Genomic DNA, 20,000 nt, shown 5'->3' on the forward strand with positions numbered 1-20,000 from the left:
TGCTATGTACGTATTACGTACGGTTCGTCCGATAGACAACACCGGCATCGCGATCCTCCGCCCGCCCCCGTTGCAAATCCGAAAAGTACACACTCAGGCCCTGTTTACACTGTCTTTGTTTTTAAATGGCATTTTAGAACGACAACGATCCACATCCACAGTGGCGTGTAGCATTTCTGAGCAGCCCTCCTTCCTCTCTACCTCTGAAAATGCACATCATGTGACCACACAGACACAGACGCACACACAGCCATGCGCTCGAGACAGCAGGTCCAGGCAGTCAGAGGACGGCTTCAATCTTTCACTCACTTGTACTTAGTCATTTTAGCGAACACCTCAGATACTGTTGGCTGGTTCCTGTTGGTTGTGCGTCTTTTTTACCGACGCCATTATAACGACACAGATCACTGCCTATTCACGAGTCCCGCAGAAAAAGTGATTGACAGGTGGGAATTATGTGTGTATCTTGCCTTTATTCATTTACTGTATGATTTGTTTATGGGTAAAACAAAGACCATGCAGGTCAGGTAGTTTAAACGGTAGGCTACAAATAATTAATTGGTCATTAATTAATTAATTATTCATAATCGAAAATCGAATCGAATCGTGCCTTTAAATTCGAAAATGTAATCGAATCGAGGATTTGGAGGATCGTGACACCCTTAATATATATATATATATATATATATATATATAACAGTGCCTATTTTAAATATTTATCATTTCAGAGATTCAGCACGTCGTGGTCATCAGCCTGTCATACTGCGCAGAGCAAGGACGGTTGACGTTGCGCCACAAGATGGCGACAGAGTCAGCATACTAAGTCCTTAGAGGAGAAAAACTCAAAAGTATCTGGATGCAGCCTTTATGATGCAAGCTGAGATTGCAACACTCAGCGATGCAATGTCAGACACAATGCACTAAAAGGAGCGAGTGACGTCACTGTGATGGGTAGGGTTAGGGGTGGGGTTAGGTGAGCCCATTAAAAAGCATTGGATGCAGCTCAGATTGCACTGCACCAGGTCTGCATCCAGACCCCTCTCGAAAAACTCATTACTATACCATAGTAATCTGCTAGTGTTTGCCTTGCTCTGGGTTTTCCAGGGTTAATTATTGTGATTTCCCGATTGCAGCAGAGAAATACTGAGAAATCTCTGTAGACTGATGGCATTTCGTGCTGTTCAGCCTTATAATCTTAAAGTGTGAGTGAAATCAGCTGTTTCGTCATCACTCTAGACATTACGCTAGAGAATCATTCAAACACGAGCTCTACAGTGACGTTAGTGAATGAGCAGCGGCTTCTGCTGTTCTGATGGTCAGCTGTAGATGTGAATGAATGGCGGAAGAAAGTAGTTCTCCGTGTTTGATTTTCTTGTTTATACACACAATTATGCTATCGAACTGTTGTGTAAACCTAATATCACAATCATAGCAGTGTGATGGGCCTGTATGTCATCACACTAAGGACACTAAGGCACGCAGCTTGTGGCCTCTAGCCAACGCACGCCTCCCATCAGTGCCAACATACAACCATATCACACTGTATACTCGTGTGATATTGCTGATATATATATATATATATATATATATATATATATATATATATATATATATATATATATATATATATATATATATATATATTATACAAGCATTTTATACATTGATACTAATTTAAACATTACTTCTGTTAATAAATAAATTATTATTCATGTTTAGTGTTTTGGTGTACAGCAAAAATAAAAATAAAAATCTTGCACTCTGCACCAACTTATTTAATGGTTCCAGACCGACATTTAATATTAAAATGCCATTAAATGTGTGTGAAAGAGGGAGAGGTCAAGGATGTCTGAAGATTCAATTAATGCAGATGGGCAACAGTAAGCAGCATGGCATTTAGCCTAAAAGGACATTTAACACACACACACACACACACACACACTTGTACAGCTATCTTTATGAGGCCTTCCATTTGCATAATGATGTTTCTACTGTAAATACTGTATCTTCACCTAGACCCAATCCTCACAGGAGACAGTCTACAGTTTACAAATGTCCCCACAAGGTTAAAATTGACTGGTAATGCTATACTTTATAGGAATAAAAGACACACACTCACACACACACATAATCTCAGACATTACCACACACTCACACATAATCACTCAATCAATCAGACTCAAAACATGCACACATACACACGCACACATTCACAAACACAATCTCATACACACATACACACTCAAACTTACCCACTCACACACACTCAAATAACAGACTCAAACAAACACACACACTTACATATATGCACTTACTCACAGACCCACACACACACATTCTCCCTCAGACTCAAATTCACATACACTCAAAACACACACACTTACATATAAACAACACACATTCACACTCACACACACACACATACACACACACACACACACACACACACACACACACGATTTAACAAACAATCTCACACATAAGCACATTCACACACACTCACTCACATATTTGCACAGATACACAATCTCACATACGCACACACACTCACTCTCACACACACACACTCAAAACACACACATGCACACTCACTCACTCACACACACTTACACTCAAAACACGCACACAATCTAGACACCCTCACACAAACACACACAAACACACATTTTACACATACACACACACTCAAAACACACACACAAACACGCACTCAAAACATACACACAAACATATGCACACACACACAATCTCACATACACACACAAACACACTCAAAACACACACACATACGCACACTCACTCACTCACTCACTCACAAACTTACACACACTCAAAGCGCGCACACAATCTAGACACCCTCACACAAACACACACACACGCACACATTTTACACATACACACACACTCAAAACACACACACACGCACTCAAAACATACACACAAACATATGCACACACACACAATCTCACATACACACACAAACATACTCAAAACACACACACATACGCACACTCACTCACACACAAACTTAAACACACACAATCTAACACACACACACATTGACAAACACACATTCACACTCAGACACGCACTCGCATATTAACTAGACACCATTACACACACACACACACATCTTACACATAAGCACACACACTCACACACTCAAAAAACACACACTCACAAACATAATTACACACATTCACACATAAGCTCAAACACATGCAAACCACACACACACACACACACACACACACACACACACACACACACACACACCTATCTATGAAACCCATTCACAGCAGTCCGTCAATATCATACATGTGCAATGTGCATTTAAGGAAGAAGGGGGTGTGTCCAGCAGTCAGCAGACTCCGCCCCCTGACACAGACTCCTCCCCTGAGGCTCGGGTTATGATTGTAGGCAGCAGCAGTGTGCAGTGGATTTGAGCAGTGATACGGATGAAGAGAGGGAAATTTCACCTCCTGATTTCAGTAGGAAGTCGAGTGATTGCGTGTTCTCAGCGTCAGCATCAGGCTTTCTGCGTCTGTGTGTGTTTGTGTGCATCTGATTGAGTGCGTGTGTGTGAGTGAGTGCGTGCTTTTATCCAATTAATTCCTGCCGATGTTCCTAGAATCCCAATCAAACACAGGAAGAGACCTGGAGAGATCAGATATCCAGGACGAAACACTCGAAAAACATGTGAACACACACACACACACACGCACACACAGGTACATGTTCAGCATGACAAACACTCTAATCATCTTCTCTGCAGTGCTCAGAATGTTTGATTTCTTGCGTTCGCCTGTCTAATCACCGGAGCGGCGCTTAATTGTTATTTTTTATCCCATTTCTTTGTTAATCCTGTCTGTTGTTTCCCTCGTGTTGTAAGCCGGCTGCTTTTTATTATGACAGCCTTTTTGTTTTGTCTTATTTTACAAGCACTGTTATCTGTAGAGCTGTTTTGAAGCTGTGTCTATTGTGAAAAGCTGATTTTACACCAGGTTCGTTCATTAATCTGGGGTCGCCGCTGCGGAATGAACCGCCAACTTATCCAGCATATGTTTTACACAGCGGATGCCCTTCCAGCTGCAACCCATCTCTGGGAAACACCCATACACACACATACGGACACTATGGAATATTCCATCACGTGCCGTTGCTTTTATATAGCACAACTTAAATCAACCTGTTGGTCGTCAATCTGGCAACCTGCGCTTGCGTTTGTTTTGATCCAGGAGTGCAATACCTAGTTCAACCACTGGGTGTCACGCTTGCATACTGCACCTAGGTGTTGTTTGATTTGTGGTTTTCTTGTGAAATCAGATATCCTAATACGAATAAATATCTGCATCTTACAAAACAACAGTGCCATGAACTATTCAAGATGTCAGATTCAGTTTGGTGTCATGTAATCTTTTTGCATTTTACTTTAAAGCTCCTACACAATTACACATGCACTGTAAAAAATTTGACCTTAAATTCACAGTAAATTACTGGCTAATAATTGCATTACTTTCACAGTAAATTACTGTATGTAAATTCACAGTAAATTATTGTGAGGTAGTTCACAGTAATTTACTGTGGTTTTGTCACATTAAATTATTGTGAAATTACAACCATATATTGTAACTTTACAGTAGATAATAAAGTATGTTACTGTGATTTCACAGTATTATCTTGTAGAATTAACTATATTTTACTGTGAATTTGCAAAACGATTACTGTGATTTAGCAGTAGGTTGCAGTTTAAATACCTGATTTAACTGTAAAGTTACAGTTATATCCCGGATTACTGTAATTTAACAGTTTGGTGCTGTAAAATTTCAAAGCAATTTTAGGTCACACAAAAATGAAAATTCTATCTTGATTTACTCACCCTCAGGTTGTTCCAGCTCTGTTAAAAATGATTTTTTTGTTAAACACAGGAATAAAAATATCAAATATTCCTCTTTGTGTCCAAACAACCTGAGGATGCGTAAATGATGACAGAATCTTCATTTTTGGGTGATCTGAGAAGACTCTAAAATCAAAATAAAAACAAACACACATACATTTTACAGATTTATTTAACAGCTCAATGACACCTGTGTAAACATTTCAGAAAACTTTCAAAAGGTGAAGCCTCAAAAAATACTATAAGAACATATTAATAAAAAAATCTGACATCATATTTAGCATACATATAAAAAGCAGTGCTTCAGAGTGCGCTCTCTCTCTCTCTCTCTCTCTCTCTCTCATTTTATATATATATATATATATATATATATATATATATATATATATATATATATATATACATATATACATATACATGAGAGAGAGAGACAAAACTTCTTGCTAAATTAGGCAGTCGTCTATTCAAAGTCAATCATTTTCCTGATAATTTTACACACTTGCTGGTTGATGTGTCTTCTCTGCTTCTTTGACTTCGTCTGTCTTCGATCTCCAAACTAGTGCCCAAAAAGCACCTATAAGCAAAAGGGCAGACAAACAGTTAGCTTCATACAACACTACCGGGACAATACTGCTGCACTAGAGAGCAAAATTACTGTTAGCTTAGTTTGAACATGCTGACAATACTGTAGCTCAGTCAAACTGCAATCATTTAAACAAAAACATCTGAAAAACATTTCCATCACAAACACACAATCAAGAACAGTCTAACAACAAATAGTGATTTTAATGACCTAGGCAGAGCATTTTAAAACAGTTGATTTGATTTACACCTTGTGTTTACAGACTATAATCTAATGCTGGGTTCACACTTATTGCAAAGTTAACACATGCATCACAGCACTTGCTCTTGAATACTAGCAGGATGTTTCTTGCATCAAGCTAATTTTTCATGATTTAAATATTAGGAAAATTTTGCAAAAAAAACTACATTTGTGTTGTATTCATTTCAATCAAGTTTTTTGCAAATATTCCAAATATTTTTCAACGTTTTTTGAGGTACACTTAATTTGTGCTGCCCAGTAAAAATTTCCCACTATTTATGCATTTGCAATGACTTGCATGTAATCCACTCACCTGAATAGGTAACTTCACATATGGTATAAGAGCCCCATCCTTTTAAAGACAGCTTCCCCTCTGGTCTCCAGCACAGACAAACAAATTGTGTCTGCAACACGGCCCTTTATAACAAGGGGACAAGGGGAGTCATGACTTGTGCTCCAATGCATTCCTTGTTTGACCCCCCAAAACAAGCCCTCGGTTACAATATTTATTGTAGACATTACCTTAAATTCCAGAGTGCAAAAGGCAACTTCAGCATACTTCAGTTTCAGACCAGATCCAAAGTCAGTTGAGAAATCCAGGTGAGGTCCCATGACCACTCGACCCTCCAAGGAATAAGACTAAAAGGGGGAAAGAAGAACTAAATTAGAGGTGTTTGTGAATAATTAAATTTGTTTGTAGAAACAAAGTTGACATTCCATGCTCTGCCTATTAAAAACCAAGCAAACAAACACACATGCCCAGTAAAATTGCTCATAAAAATATAAAATATAGTTTAAAAAAATCTTTGTCTAATATTTACTACTACTGAAGGTACTGGTGGAACTTCTGGAAGAAGAAAAGGAGTTTGTACAAGAAACTGCTCACAACAAATCTGTGAAAAACCTGACATTTAAAAATCTAATAAAAATGAGGCATCAACATTACCTTTAATAATCAAGCAATGGTTGATTGGTAGCATCAGTGTTTCAACATCAATGGCTGTGGCTGCAAAAAAATATATAAACATAATAAGAGTAGAATAAGACTCAACCTAACACACACATACTTGTGTGTGTGTGTGTGTGTGTGTATATATATATATATATATATATATATATATATATATATATATATATATGTATATATATATATATATATATATATATATATATGTTTATATTGTGAAAATGAATTTAGTTTATATTTGTGTGCTCAGAATTTACTCACCTCACACTTCAGCTATTATCAGGTACACCTGAACACCAAAAAATAAAATCTACAGTTAGTGACAATATGCAATTAGTTCTCATTAGTAAATGTTAGCACTGCATTAACACCAGTGAGAAATATACAATATGTACTGTGTTAGTGTTAGTTTAAAAGAATACAACTGAATTGTATTATAAGCCTCATTTAATAAAACAGTTAAGACTTGTTTCATAATGAGTTTAGTTTATTTAACTAACTTAACGTTAACGTTACAGTGGACAAAATTAACGTACATGATGGTGACTAACGTAACCGTAACGTTAACTTAAGTGAAGGTCAGAGCTTACCTTAACTTTAGTCATTTCACCTTCACTTCAGTCTTGTACTGAAACAGAAAATGCAGTTAACAAGAAGTTAATTAAATAAAATTCCCTTTCTTTTTTTAGGAACTAACGTTAACGTTATGCTAATACCTCAGAAAACACTACAGGCACCATCTGGCGTCGTTAATTTCTTGTTTTTAAAAAAGGCGCGCTTAAACCCTGTAGGTGCGAGTACAACTAAAGTACTCGGTAAATTCCTGTTAAATGACATGCACTATACAGAAATACACATACAACAATCATTTAACGGACAAAAGTCATATTTTAACACTTACCGAGGATGAATCCGTTGGGTGAAGAGACGACTCAGGCGTTGTCTGTGGTGATGGCGCTTGTTTGCGTTCGAGTCGAGTCAGTTCTGTTCAATGAATCGGCTCCTTTAAGTGAACAGTAAAGAGTCGAATTCGCCTGAAAACGATTCCGTTTTGTATAATATTGTAAGACGCAAACATATAATTCATTAATATTTCATCATATTGCTTGGTTCGTGTACTGCTTGTACACGAATTGATTGTTGATGACTATGAGCTCATGAACACGTCTGATAAAATATCTGAATCTGATTCAATGTCACACGAGTCCTGAACCGAAGCAGTGCAAAAGTAATATATTGATTGAAATATAAAGTTAATTATTTTCTTCGCCATTCAAAATATTACATATCTCTGACTTCAACAATAAGAATAGAGTTCGTTTGCAGTGTATTGAGAATTATTATTTTTTCCTCCCAGGATTCATTTCGCACCAAGCTGCATCAAGCTGTAATGGTGGATGAGAAGGCACATAATATTATAAATATTGCTTGTAATATGTAATGAAATAAAGTTTTAACACTTTTTCATGCGAGAATGTAGTTCTTCAAAACTTAAATCTGTGGATTGTTAGTAAAGATTGTGTGTAATTTTAAGTGTGTTTTGCCGGTAGCGGAGATCTATGACCTCCAGGCGGTAACGGCGCTCATTACTCATGTATCCGCCGAGAGGCGCCTGTCTTCAGGCTAGACATTGGGACAATTGCCCCGTCTTCGATGGTTCTATATGCGTCCGAAAATGAAGTTTTAACTGTTTTTCATGCTAGAATGTAGTTGTTTAAAACTCTAATCTGTGGTTTATTTATATAGATAAAAAAATAATAACTTATATATATATTTAATTCTGAGATTAGTGACCTCCAGGCGATGACAGGTGCCCAATACTCATGAAACCGTCTAAAGCAGACATTTACCCTGACATTGAAATAATTGTTGGCTGTTTAACAGTCTTTGGTTTCATTAATTAATTACTTTTTATTCAAGTTTATTATGTTTTGGCTAAGCACACAGTTGTTCATTAAATATTATTTCCTATTCTATGTTAACTGTATAAAATAAAGGTGCAGTACAACCAAAAAGATGTTGGTAACCAAATCGTTTTGGGGGCTATAACATTCTGTTATTATCTGTTAAAAGTTCATTTGTATTAATTTCTACATTGAGTTAAAAAAAGGTTTGAATTTCTATAACTAACGTGCAAAAGATATAGCCCTTTTCACAGTAATTTGCTGTAATCATGTTACCTGCCGTAATTTCACAATAAAATTATGAATACAACATATTACTGTGAATTTTTCAGTTAAATACTGTGAAGAGATATTAATGTAATTTACTGTGAAAAATTACAGTAACTTGTTGTGAAAACCAGGAAATTTTTTACAGTGTGCATTTGCTGAATAAATGAAATAAAAAAACAAAGGTTACTGGTTATATCGACAATGTTGTAAAAAATATTGTGTGTGTGTGTCACTATGTGTGTCTATGTTTGTGTGTGTGTGTGTGTGTGTGTGTGTGTGTGTGTGTGTGTGTGTGTGTGTGTGTGTGTGTGTGTGTGTGTTTATGTGTGTTTTAGAGGTAAAACTCCTCTCCACTTGTTGCTGAAGTTGCGCGTCTCAGCTCAATGATGCTCTTTCCCTCTCCGAGTTCTGACGCGGGTGTGGGTCTCCGCGTCTCCTCTTCCTCCTCCTCCTTTTCCTCTTCCTCCCCTCCATCTCCCGCTCCGGCCGGTCAGACTTTCCTCCCGCAACCGCCGAGACCCCTGCAGCGCCGGGCATCTCCGCCTCCTCCAGGCACCGACACGCGTCCGGGCTCCGCGTCTTCCCGCGCGTCGCTTGAGCGGATCGGGCGATGCCGCGGCGCATCTCTCCAGCAGCACGGACAGCGGGGGAGCTCCGCGCACACAGCCGGAGATGAGGCGCTCTGCCCAGGGGAGCAGCTGATTCAGACCCCGCACCGCCGCGCTCCAGCCCCCGCGTGAGTCTGATGCACTTTATTACACATTTACAGAATTTACCCTGCTCATGAAATCCGGAAATGGTAGATTTGTAAACTGCTTCATAGCCAATCATCCAATTACATAGGAAAGTCAAAAGTGTCATTTAAAATCTAGCAAACCTATATACTCACTCAAAACAGGGCTAATATTAATATTTTGGCACCGAATACTTTATGGCACCGACCTGCTGTTGGGTTATTAACCCAGTGTACATTGAATTGTTTGGGGTAACCCAGCAAATTGGTTTAATAAACGTAAGAATTGTTAACTTAATATATTGTTTTGGCACCGACCTGCTGTTGGGTTATTTTAGCCCAGTCCATTGTCATTAAGGTTAAACCCAGCACATTGGGTAGCAAAAGGATGTAAAACCAGATTTAATATGCATTTATTTCACTATTGTTGATAGATATAATTCACGTAATAATTATAAACTTAATATATAGTTTTGACACCGACCTGCTGTTGGGTTATTATAGCCAAATCCATTTGGCCGTTAAGGTTAAACCAACACATTGGGTTGCAAAACTATGTAAAATCTGATTTTAAATACAGTTTATTTCACTTTTGTAGATAGAATAAACGTAATAATTGTAAATGAAATATACCTTTTTGGCACCGACCTGCTGTTGGGTTATTTTAGCCCAATCCATTGGATCGTTAAGGTTAACCCAACAATATTGGGTTGCAAAATTATGTAAAATCAGATTTTAAATGCAGTTGATTTCACGTTTATATTGTATAGCTATAGAATAAACGTAATAATTATGAACTTAATTAATTGCATGTAGAATAAACTTAATATTTGAGTTATAAAAACGATATAATATCAAAGTTGTATTTGCTTGTGTTACTTAAATGTTTCTTGTTTATATTATGCATAATAGTGACAGATTAGGCTATTCCTTCATTGTTAATGTGACTGTAGTTATAACACTTGCCTATATATATGTATATATATATATATATATATATATATATATATATATATATATATATATATATATATATATATATATATATATATATATGTTTTATTCTGATTTTCAGATTTATATTTGTGATAATTATATGAATTGTGTGACTGATCATTTGGCTAGCATTACTGTTTTTGACTGAAAGGTTACATTAGTTTCCATTCAGACTGATTTGCGCATGCGCCGATCGTGTTTTCCCCGTCAGCTTGAGTTAGTGCGAAGAAAAAAAAGGCCCGAATCTCCACAGTAAGTCTTTAAATATTGATGTCTGACCGCTTGCTGTGGTTTATTTATCACACTGATGTTTAACTGATCATTTCTTAGCGCGTGCGTGTATACTGGGCAGTGGCGCCCCCAGAAAATTTTCTTAGGGGTGGCCAGAAGAGGCCGCACCAAATCTTGGGGTGGCACACAAAAAAAAAATGAATTCAGTGTAATGTTATATTTTTGTTTCTGGTAAATGAAATAATGTAGTTTTATTCATTTAATTAATTCTACTTGAAATATTGCAATTTATTCTTTGAAATAATTCAGCAAGTACATGTGCAAACCAAATAAAAATCTATGTTTAGTTTAAAAACACTTTTCATATACTGTATAAATGACTTATTTTTTTACGTGCCTTTATTGTACATCATACGAGATATGCCATGTCTAAAATTAATGAAGATTAATGAGTTTATTATTCCCAGTGATGGGTTGCAGCTGGAAGGGCATCCGCTGTGTAAAAATGTGCTAGATAAGTTGGTGGTTCATTCTGCTGTGGTGACCCTGGATTAATAAAGGGACTAAGCCGAAAAGAAAATGAATGAAAGAATAATGAGTTTATTAATTACCCAAACAAATGAACAAACTGAACAAAAGGCATTACTATACACACTCACTATACCTAATAATATTATTTATCCATATTGCTTTTTGAACCATTTTATTAATGCAGCTTCTTCTATTGATATACTGTAGCTTAAGGTAAATATTAAATTGCCATTGCTGTCTATTGAAGGTGTGTGTGTGCTGTCAAGGACGATCGGGGAGGGTAGTGGTGGTTCTAGTTTAAATGACACCCTGGGCGAACCACCCTATACACCCCCACCTCTCTTGAATTGTTAGATCTGTTATTCAATAAATATAACAATTTATTTATATTTATTCTAAATAAATACAATTAATATTAAAATACAATTATTATTCTAAATAAATAACAGAAATCAGTCCTAAATATTACTGGAAAACAACAACTGGAGTGATATGCCAAGATCACTTAAGAAACCTTTTGCATGAAAATTAATTATGACAATTCTAAAGAATACAAAAAATGTATTATAGAATTATCTGTGGTCTTAGACCAGATCATGGCTGAGAAATCATGTTATGAAGTCTTACCTCCCTGACTCATTATCCCTCCTTTCTGCTTTAAAGGCATGCTTAGTGAAAGTAACATCATCATCATCATCATCATCATCATATTATATAAACTTTAAACGACTTTCAAAACTCGCTGCGTGCCGACACTTCTGCACAAACGGCTGTTACTCCGGTTTCACGGCGCATGAGCGGTGCCTATTATGTCGGCGTGCATGCAAACAACCAACCGGGATTCACACAGGAGTGCGTGAGGCGCGCGGGAATGGTTTTCCGCGCGCATGCGTCAGTTTGCTTTCACCAGCATTGAACCAGAGGGGGAGAGCTACGTCAGTAACACCAACAATAATTTAGTGACAGCATTTTATTTATTTATTTATTTATGTATTTATTTATTTATCTAAATATTGGGAATTTATAAGTTCATTTAAATCAATAATGTCAACCGCAAAATTATATTGGGGTGGCCAAAGGGGTGGCCACAGGGGTGGCCAGAGTTTACCGAGGGGTGGCCGTGGCCACCCCTGGCCACCCCTTGGAGGCGCCCCTGATACTGGGTTCAAAGAAAGAGAAACCTGGGAAAAGTATAGCAGTTTTGGTTGTGGTCTCAAGACACTGCCTGCAGGTGAAAACAATAATAACCTGTCAGAATTTTGCAGACGAGCTGCTGCCTGGGTTTTGATCTGCTCCGCTCCAGTGGTAATGATACTGCAGGCAGAATCAGATCTTCATTAATCTCCATGTCAATCTCCAGATGAGACCAGACTCCAACACGACTGGAGTGATTTTTCCAAAAGTGTTTCATCCAAAGTATGAAGATTCAGTCATCATTCTCTCGCCTTGACTTTCTTCTGTTTAATGCAGAAGAAGAAATTGGAAAATGTTCTTGCTGATGTTTGTGTTATTTGCCATGAAAGCATTAAATGAAGTTTCTCACAGAGGCTCCACGTGACTTGTTTGCTACAGTATATAGAGATTCTCTGAAGGCATGCAATAGATGCATGCAATAGACCAAAATGTTTGGATTGCATGTCAAGTTAGGTTCTTCTTACAAATGTCATTTTCTGTTTAGTGGCGCAACATGAGGGTGATTTTATTTATTTATTTTATTATTAATAATTATTTTTATTTATGTATATGCTTTTTATATTTACATTTTTGGTTTAATTTTTTCTCTTTTCTTTTTTTACAAAACTTGTTGCATGCATTTTTGTAAATTATTATTAATTTTTATTATTTATATTTAGTTACATTTTTGGTTTTACTTTTTTCTTTTTACAAAATTTTGTTACCATAATTTTTGTATAATTTTTTATAATTTTTATTATTATTATTATTATTATTATTAATTATTTAATAATTTCACATGCTTTTTATATTTATATTTTTAGTCTAATTTTTTTTACAAAATTAGTTTCATGCAATTTTGTATATTGTTATTATTATTATTATTATTATTATTATTTATTGATATGCTTTTTATATTTACATTTTTTGGTTTATTTGTTTTTATTTTCCTTTATTTTGTATAATTATATTAGTATTATTATTGTTATTATTATTTTATATTTTAATTTATTCATTTTATTTATATTTAGTTACATTTTTTGTTTTACTTGTTTTTCTTTTTTACAGAATTTGCATGCTTTTTGTATAATTTATTATTATTATTAATAATAATAATAATAAGAAGAAGAAGAAGAAGAAGAAGAAAAATTATTACTTTAATATTTTTATTTTTTGCATAATTAAATTTTTTTATTCCTTTCTTTATATACTTTTTATATTTACATTTTTGGTTTCATTTTTTTTCGTTTCTTTTTTTTTTTTTTTACAAAATTTGTTGCATGCATTTTGTATAATTTATCATCATTATCATCATTATTATTTAAAATAAATTATTTATATGCTTTTTATATTAACATGTTTTTTTTTTTTTAGCTTTTTTCCATGCATTTTTTTTAAAGTTTTACTTGTTTTTGTGTGCATATTACAGCTTGTGCAATTATTAAAAAATAACAAATAAATAGTTTTAGATTTTCCAATAAAACCCCGGGTCATTCCCTGGTCACTTTGTCATCCTATTTTTTTTTTCAGCTTGAAATTGTCTCCGAATATAAAATATCGGCAGAACCTCCACCATTTCAAAGCGTTTGTAAAGAGGGTCATCACTTCTTTTATCTCAGTCTTTCCGCTCTGTTTCATCCGTCTCACTTCTCTGCCTTGTAGTCTTCCTCGCTCATTGTGATTCCAGCTGCTCCTTTCATTCTTTGTGCTGATGAGGAGCAAAAACTCCATCTCCATTCTGATGCAGAGAGAGAGAGCGAGCTGATGTATAGTACAGTAGGATGAAAGGATTGCCTGAGTTTGCAATGCGTATTATTCTTTAATGTGTGTGTCCATCCAGATAATCAGCTTCATATTTTCATCACAAGGGTATGCTCATAATCCATTCCCTGTTTAAACTTGACTCTAATTAATCCTAATCCGGCAGGATCAGACTCGTGCAATCATTAAAACAACTTGGCTGTCTTTTTTCTGATCTACTTCGCTTTTACTTCAGTCCATGGAAGTTTGACTCGCGAAAGCTGCTTTCAGAATATCCATCTGTTGATTGCAGGATCAGATTTGACCACAGCAGCCCAATTTCGCTGTAGTCGATTTAAATCTGGATGACATTGGCTGTTGGACTGTGAGAGTCAATGCTACATACACATAAATATGATTGCATTTTCACCTTTATTATGAGGTAGGACAGTGGAGATTTCAGACAGGAAAGCATTGGCAGCAGAGAGAGGGGAAGGATTGGCAATGGACCTTGTGCAGGGAATCGAACTCTGGTCGCTGTGAGCATTTCTGTGCTATAAACGCTAATCAAACACACCTGAACATGCTAATCAGTGTCTTCAAGATCACCAGAATTCCATCAGCAGGTGTGTTTGATTATGTTGGAGCTAAACTGTGCAGGACACCAGCTCTCCAGGATCGAGTTTGCCCACCCCTGCTTAAAACAATGCTGTGCAACAGCAAGCGAAAGACTGAAGTATCTATAGCAGGGGTGGCCAACCCTGTTCCTGGAGAGCCACCTTCCTGCAGATTTCAGTTGCTACCCATATCAAACACACCTGAACCAATTAATCAGGACCTGAACACCACGTGATAATTACAGGCAGGTGTGTTTGATATGGGTTGCAACTGAAATCTGCAGGAAGGTGGCTCTCCAGGAACAGGGTTTGCCACCCCTGCTCTAAAGGATCTTGGTGACCTCACACACACATACAGCATGTCTCTCTCTCTCTCTCTCTCTCTCTCTGCAGACTGTCCCCTTGGGGAGCTCACACAGTTTGAATGGGTTCCATTTTCACCTTCTCCGTTCTGTGTTTGATGTCCCAGAGCGCTGTGTAATCATCTTTCTCATGTCTTTTTATCACTTCACCCTTTCATTCGTCTCCGAGGAGCACAGCATCAGGTAACTGTGGCCCGCCTCACTGAGGGAGACCCAAATATCACAGCCAGGCCTCATTGTTTCATACTTTCTGAAGAGATTGTGAGTGCTTGCTGTGGCGCTGGAGTGATGCGAGGGTAAGGGTGTGTGATGTTCATCGTCCCGCATGAAATTGCTATTATTTTTATGTCAAGTGACATTGAGTATGTCGTGGTTTGCAAAAAAAAAAAACAACAAAAAAAGAAAAATCTTATTTTGACAATCCAACAAGCAGTTTAAACTGTATGGTTGCCTTAGATTAGCTTAACGGTTAGCGTGAAGGTTCATTATAGGTTCAGAAATAAAGGTAAGCGATCTGTCACTGCCCTGCTGAAAAAACCAGCCTAAACTGGTTTGCTGGTTTTAGCTGGTCGACCAGCCTGGTTTTAGAGGGGTTTTGGCCACTTCCAGGCTGGTTTCCAGCCATTTCCAGCCTGGTCTTAGTTGGTCAGGCTGGGAGATGACCAGCTAAAACCAGCTTGACCAGCCTAGCTAAGCTGGGAGTCCAGCCAAAACCAGCTATATCCAGCTTAAACCAGGCTGGTCAAGCTGGTTTTAGCTGGATTTGGCTGGTCATTTTCCAGCCTGACCAGCTAAGACCAGGCTGGAAATGGCTGTAAACAAGTCTGGAAATGGCCAAAACCCCTCTAAAACCAGCCTGGTCAACCAGTTAAAACCAGCCAACCAGCCTAGACTGGTTTAAGCTGGATTTTTCAGCAGGGTGGGATGGTACCTTTTTGAAAGGTACAAATGTGTACCTAAAAGGACCCTATTAATACCTTAAGGGTACGTATTAATACCTAAAATTTTTAAGAGGAACACTTTTGTACTTTTAAGATACTAACCCTGCTGAAAAATCCAGCTTAAACCAGCCTAGGATGGTTGGCTGGTTTAAGCTGGTCAACCAGCCTGGTTTTAGAGGGGTTTTGGCATCTTCCAGGCCGGTTTCCAGCTATTTCCAGCCTGGTCTTAGCTGGTCAGGCTGGAAAGTGACCAGCTAAAAACAGCTTGACCATTCTGGTTTAAGCTGGACATAGCTGGTTTTGGCTGGGCTCCCAGCCTAGCTAGGCTGGTCAAGCTGGTTTTAACTGGTCATCTCTCAGCCTGTCCAGCTAAAACCAGGCTGGAAATAGCTGCAAACCGGCCTGGAAGTGGCTAAAACCCCTCAAAAACCAGGCTGGTCGACCAGCTAAAACCAGCCAATCATCCTAGGCTGGTTTAAGCTGGATTTTTCAGCAGGGATATGTACCTTTGAGGTATTAATATGGCCCTTTTAGGTAAAAATTTGTAGCTTTCGAAAAGGTACCACCCCAGTGACTGATCTCAGAGTTTAGAACCTAGTGGTTGAACCAGGTATTGGTCTAGAGCATTGCTTCGGTGTTCAAGATGTTTATTAGACTGTTGCTAGGGTGTTCATAGCTGTTACTAGGGCATTGTTTGGTGTTGAGGATGTTAATTAGACTGTTGCTAGGGTGTTCGTAGCTGTTACTAGGGCATTGTTTGGTGTTGAGGATGTTAATTAGACTGTTGCTAGGGTGTTCGTAGCTGTTACTAGGGCATTGTTTGGTGTTGAGGATGTTAATTGGACTGTTGCTAGGGTGTTCGTAGCTGTTACTAGGGCATTGTTTGGTGTTGAGGATGTTAATTGGACTGTTGCTAGGGTGTTCGTAGCTGTTACTAGGGCATTGTTTGGTGTTGAGGATGTTAATTAGACTGTTGCTAGGGTGTTCGTAGCTGTTACTAGGGCATTGTTTGGTGTTGAGGATGTTAATTGGACTGTTGCTAGGGTGTTCGTAGCTGTTACTAGGGCATTGTTTGGTGTTGAGGATGTTTATTAGACTGTTGCTAGGGGGTTTATAGCTGTTACTAAGGCATTGCTTCGGTGTTCAGGATTTTTATTAGAATGTTGCTAGGGTGTTCATAGCTGTTACTAAGGTATTGCTTCGGTGTTCAGGATGTTTATTAGACTGTTGCTAGGGTGTTCATAGATATTACTAGAGCACTGTTTGGTGTTGAGGATGTTAATTAGACTGTTGCTAGGGTGTTCGTAGCTGTTACTAGAGCACTGTTTGGTGTTCAGGATGTTTATTAGACTGTTGCTAGGGTGTTCATAGCTGTTACTAGAGCACTGTTTGGTGTTGAGGATGTTTATTAGACTGTTGCTAGGGTGTTCATAGCTGTTACTAGAGCACTGTTTGGTGTTGAGGATGTTTATTAGACTGTTGCTAGGGTGTTCATATCTGTTACTAGGGCATTGCTTCAGTGTTCAGGATGTTTATTAGACTGTTGCTAGGGTGTTCATAGCTGTTACTAGGGCATTGTTTGGTGTTCAGGATGTTTATTAGACTGTTGTTGTTGCTAGACTATTCATGGCTGTTGCTACCATGCTGAAAAAAAAAAACAGCTTAAAGCAGGTTGGCTGGTCTAAGCTGGTTGACCAGCCGGGTTTTAAAGGGGTTTTGGCCATTTCCAGCCTGGTCTTAGCTGGTCAGGCTGGAAAATAACCAGCTAAAAGCAGCTTGACCAGCGTGGTCTAAGCTGGACATAGCTGGTTTTGGCTGGGCTCCAATCCTGGCTAGGCTGGTCAAGCTAATTAAGCTGGTCATCTCCCAGCCTGACCAACTAAGACCAGTCTGAAAATGGCCGAAACCCCTCTAAAACCCGGCTGGTCGACCAGCTAAAACCAGCCAACCAGCCTAGGCTGCTTTAAGCTGTTTTTTTCAGTAGGGTAGACCATTGCTGTGGTGTTTACTAGAGCAATGCTAGGGTGTCCGGGAGGCTTACTAAATCATTTCTAGTATGTTCATAGCTGTTTCTAAAGCATTGCTTGCTCAGCGTGTTTACAAAACCATAAAGTCTTCATGGCTGTTGCTAGTGTGTTTAGGATGTTTACTATACGGTAGCTAGGGTGTTCATGGCTGTTACTAGAGCAATGCTAGGGTGTCCGGGAGGCTTACTAAATCATTTCTAGTATGTTCATAGCTGTTTCTAAAGCATTGCTTGCTCAGCGTGTTTACAAAACCATAAAGTCTTCATGGCTGTTGCTAGTGTGTTTAGGATGTTTACTATACGGTAGCTAGGGTGTTCATGGCTGTTACTAGAGCAATGCTAGGGTGTTTGGCAGGCTTACTGGATCATTTCTAGTATATTCACGGCTGTTTCCAAAGCATTGCTTGCTCAGTGTGTTTACCAAACCATTGCTTAAGTCTTCATGGCTTATCAGAGCATTGCTAGGGTGTTTAGGATGTTTACTATACTGTTGCTAGGGTATTCATAACTGTTAGGCCATTGCTTGGGTTTTCAGGATGCTTACTAGAGCATTGCTAAGGTGTTCATGACTGTTAAAAAGAGTCGCTAGGGTGTTCTGGCAGGTTACTAGAGCATTTTCTAGGGTGTTCATGACTGTTATTAGAGCATTGTTGGGGTTTTCAGGGTGTTTATGCTAAGGTAAGCATAAAGTTATGCTTCTTTTTGGACTATGGTAGTGAAGTTGTAGTCCAGTACTTGTGGGCATAGTGATCAGCAAGTGAATATGATTGAGCTGTCACAATGTTTACAGATGGTACTGTTTTTCTTAATGAAACTAAATGTACAGATGCATCCGAACTCGCACGACTGCTACCCTCAACCTCAACTACTGTCTAATGTACATTTCTAACAGACAACGTCAAGTGTTGATGCCAGAATCTGTGGAATTTAGCACGTGTGGAGCCCTGTTCGTTTTTCTTTACGTCTTTGCAAGAATTGTGCAGATCTAGAACTTTCTCTTTACTTTATATTCCACCGTCATCTCATTTATAATGAAATAAAAGCACACTGCTATTCAGTAGGCACAGAAACAGTCCATGGCTTTATATGGAAGCTCATTTCTAATTAAAATTGGGAGAATTTTTCTCTGCCAGCCTAGTCTGGTTGCAGGTCCCCGTCTGGCCACCTCTGTGAAATCCGGCTGCATGCCAGGGCATGTCCAGGGCGTTTTAGGAGTGGATGCCAGGGTGTTGCTAGGGCATCAGATGGTTGCTATGTTGTCTCACACTCTCCTCTAAAGCATGCAGTTTGAGCAGTTATTCACCAATACTGACATTACCCTGCTGAAAAATCCAGCCTAAACCAGCCTAGGCTGGTTGGCTGGTTTTAGCTGGTTGACCAGCCTGGTTTTAGAGGGGTTTTGGCCACTTCCAGGCTGGTTTCTAGCCATTTCCAGCCTGGTCTTAGCTGGTCAGGCTGGGAGATGACCAGCTAAAACCAGCTTGACCAGCCTAGCCAAGCTGGGAGTCCAGCCAAAACCAGCTATATCCAGCTTAAACCAGGCTGGTCAAGCTGGTTTTAGCTGGATTTGGCTGGTCATTTTCCAGCCTGACCAGCTAAGACCAGGCTGGAAATGGCCAAAACCCCTCTAAAACCAGGCTGGTCAACCAGCTAAAACCAGCCAACCAGCCTATGCTGGTTTAAGCTGGATTTTTCAGCAGGGTAGTAATAACACACACTGATCTTCAATTCTTGCAGTGTTTTGTATCATAGACATAACAGTAATAGTTCTGCTTGACTTAACAAACAG

General features: G+C 38.3%; 2 protein-coding genes and 1 long non-coding RNA gene across 9 annotated transcripts in view; 2 read left to right on the forward strand and 1 right to left on the reverse strand.

Annotated features, from left to right (window-relative positions):
• Nucleotides 1-3,446, forward strand: part of LOC147840749 (uncharacterized) — a gene marked incomplete at its 5' end in the record, with an annotated part of 22,111 nt that extends 18,665 nt beyond the window's left edge. The window contains one exon of the mRNA XM_087282148.1: nt 3,339-3,446. Within this exon, the coding sequence (XP_087138274.1) occupies nt 3,339-3,446 (108 nt within the window). The remainder of the gene's footprint in view (nt 1-3,338) is intronic.
• trpc7b (transient receptor potential cation channel, subfamily C, member 7b) overlaps nt 1-20,000 on the forward strand; it is a 112,375-nt gene that overhangs the window by 24,299 nt on the left and 68,076 nt on the right. Inside the window, exon 4 of one of the 7 annotated variants that reach the window (XM_087280034.1) lies at nt 9,197-9,597. The exons of 3 other annotated variants lie outside the window; for them this stretch is intronic. In XM_087280034.1, the coding sequence (XP_087136160.1) occupies nt 9,245-9,597 (353 nt within the window). In that variant the 5' untranslated portion in view covers nt 9,197-9,244. Of the gene's footprint in view, nt 1-9,196; nt 9,598-10,774; nt 10,843-15,149; nt 15,541-20,000 lie in introns of those variants that run through there. 3 more of the 7 variants (XM_087280028.1, XM_087280029.1, XM_087280033.1) reach the window with 3 other exon arrangements.
• Nucleotides 5,053-7,667, reverse strand: LOC147840750 (uncharacterized). The gene is made up of 7 exons (XR_015507127.1): nt 7,589-7,667; nt 7,278-7,315; nt 6,949-6,976; nt 6,667-6,726; nt 6,243-6,359; nt 6,034-6,137; nt 5,053-5,471 (listed from the first exon to the last, which is right to left on the reverse strand). It is a non-coding gene; the product is annotated as an uncharacterized LOC147840750 (long non-coding RNA).

This window comes from Danio rerio, chromosome 14 (genome assembly GCF_052040795.2).
Source record: "Danio rerio strain M-AB ecotype USA chromosome 14, GRCz13ab, whole genome shotgun sequence".
Lineage (NCBI taxonomy): Eukaryota > Metazoa > Chordata > Actinopteri > Cypriniformes > Danionidae > Danio > Danio rerio.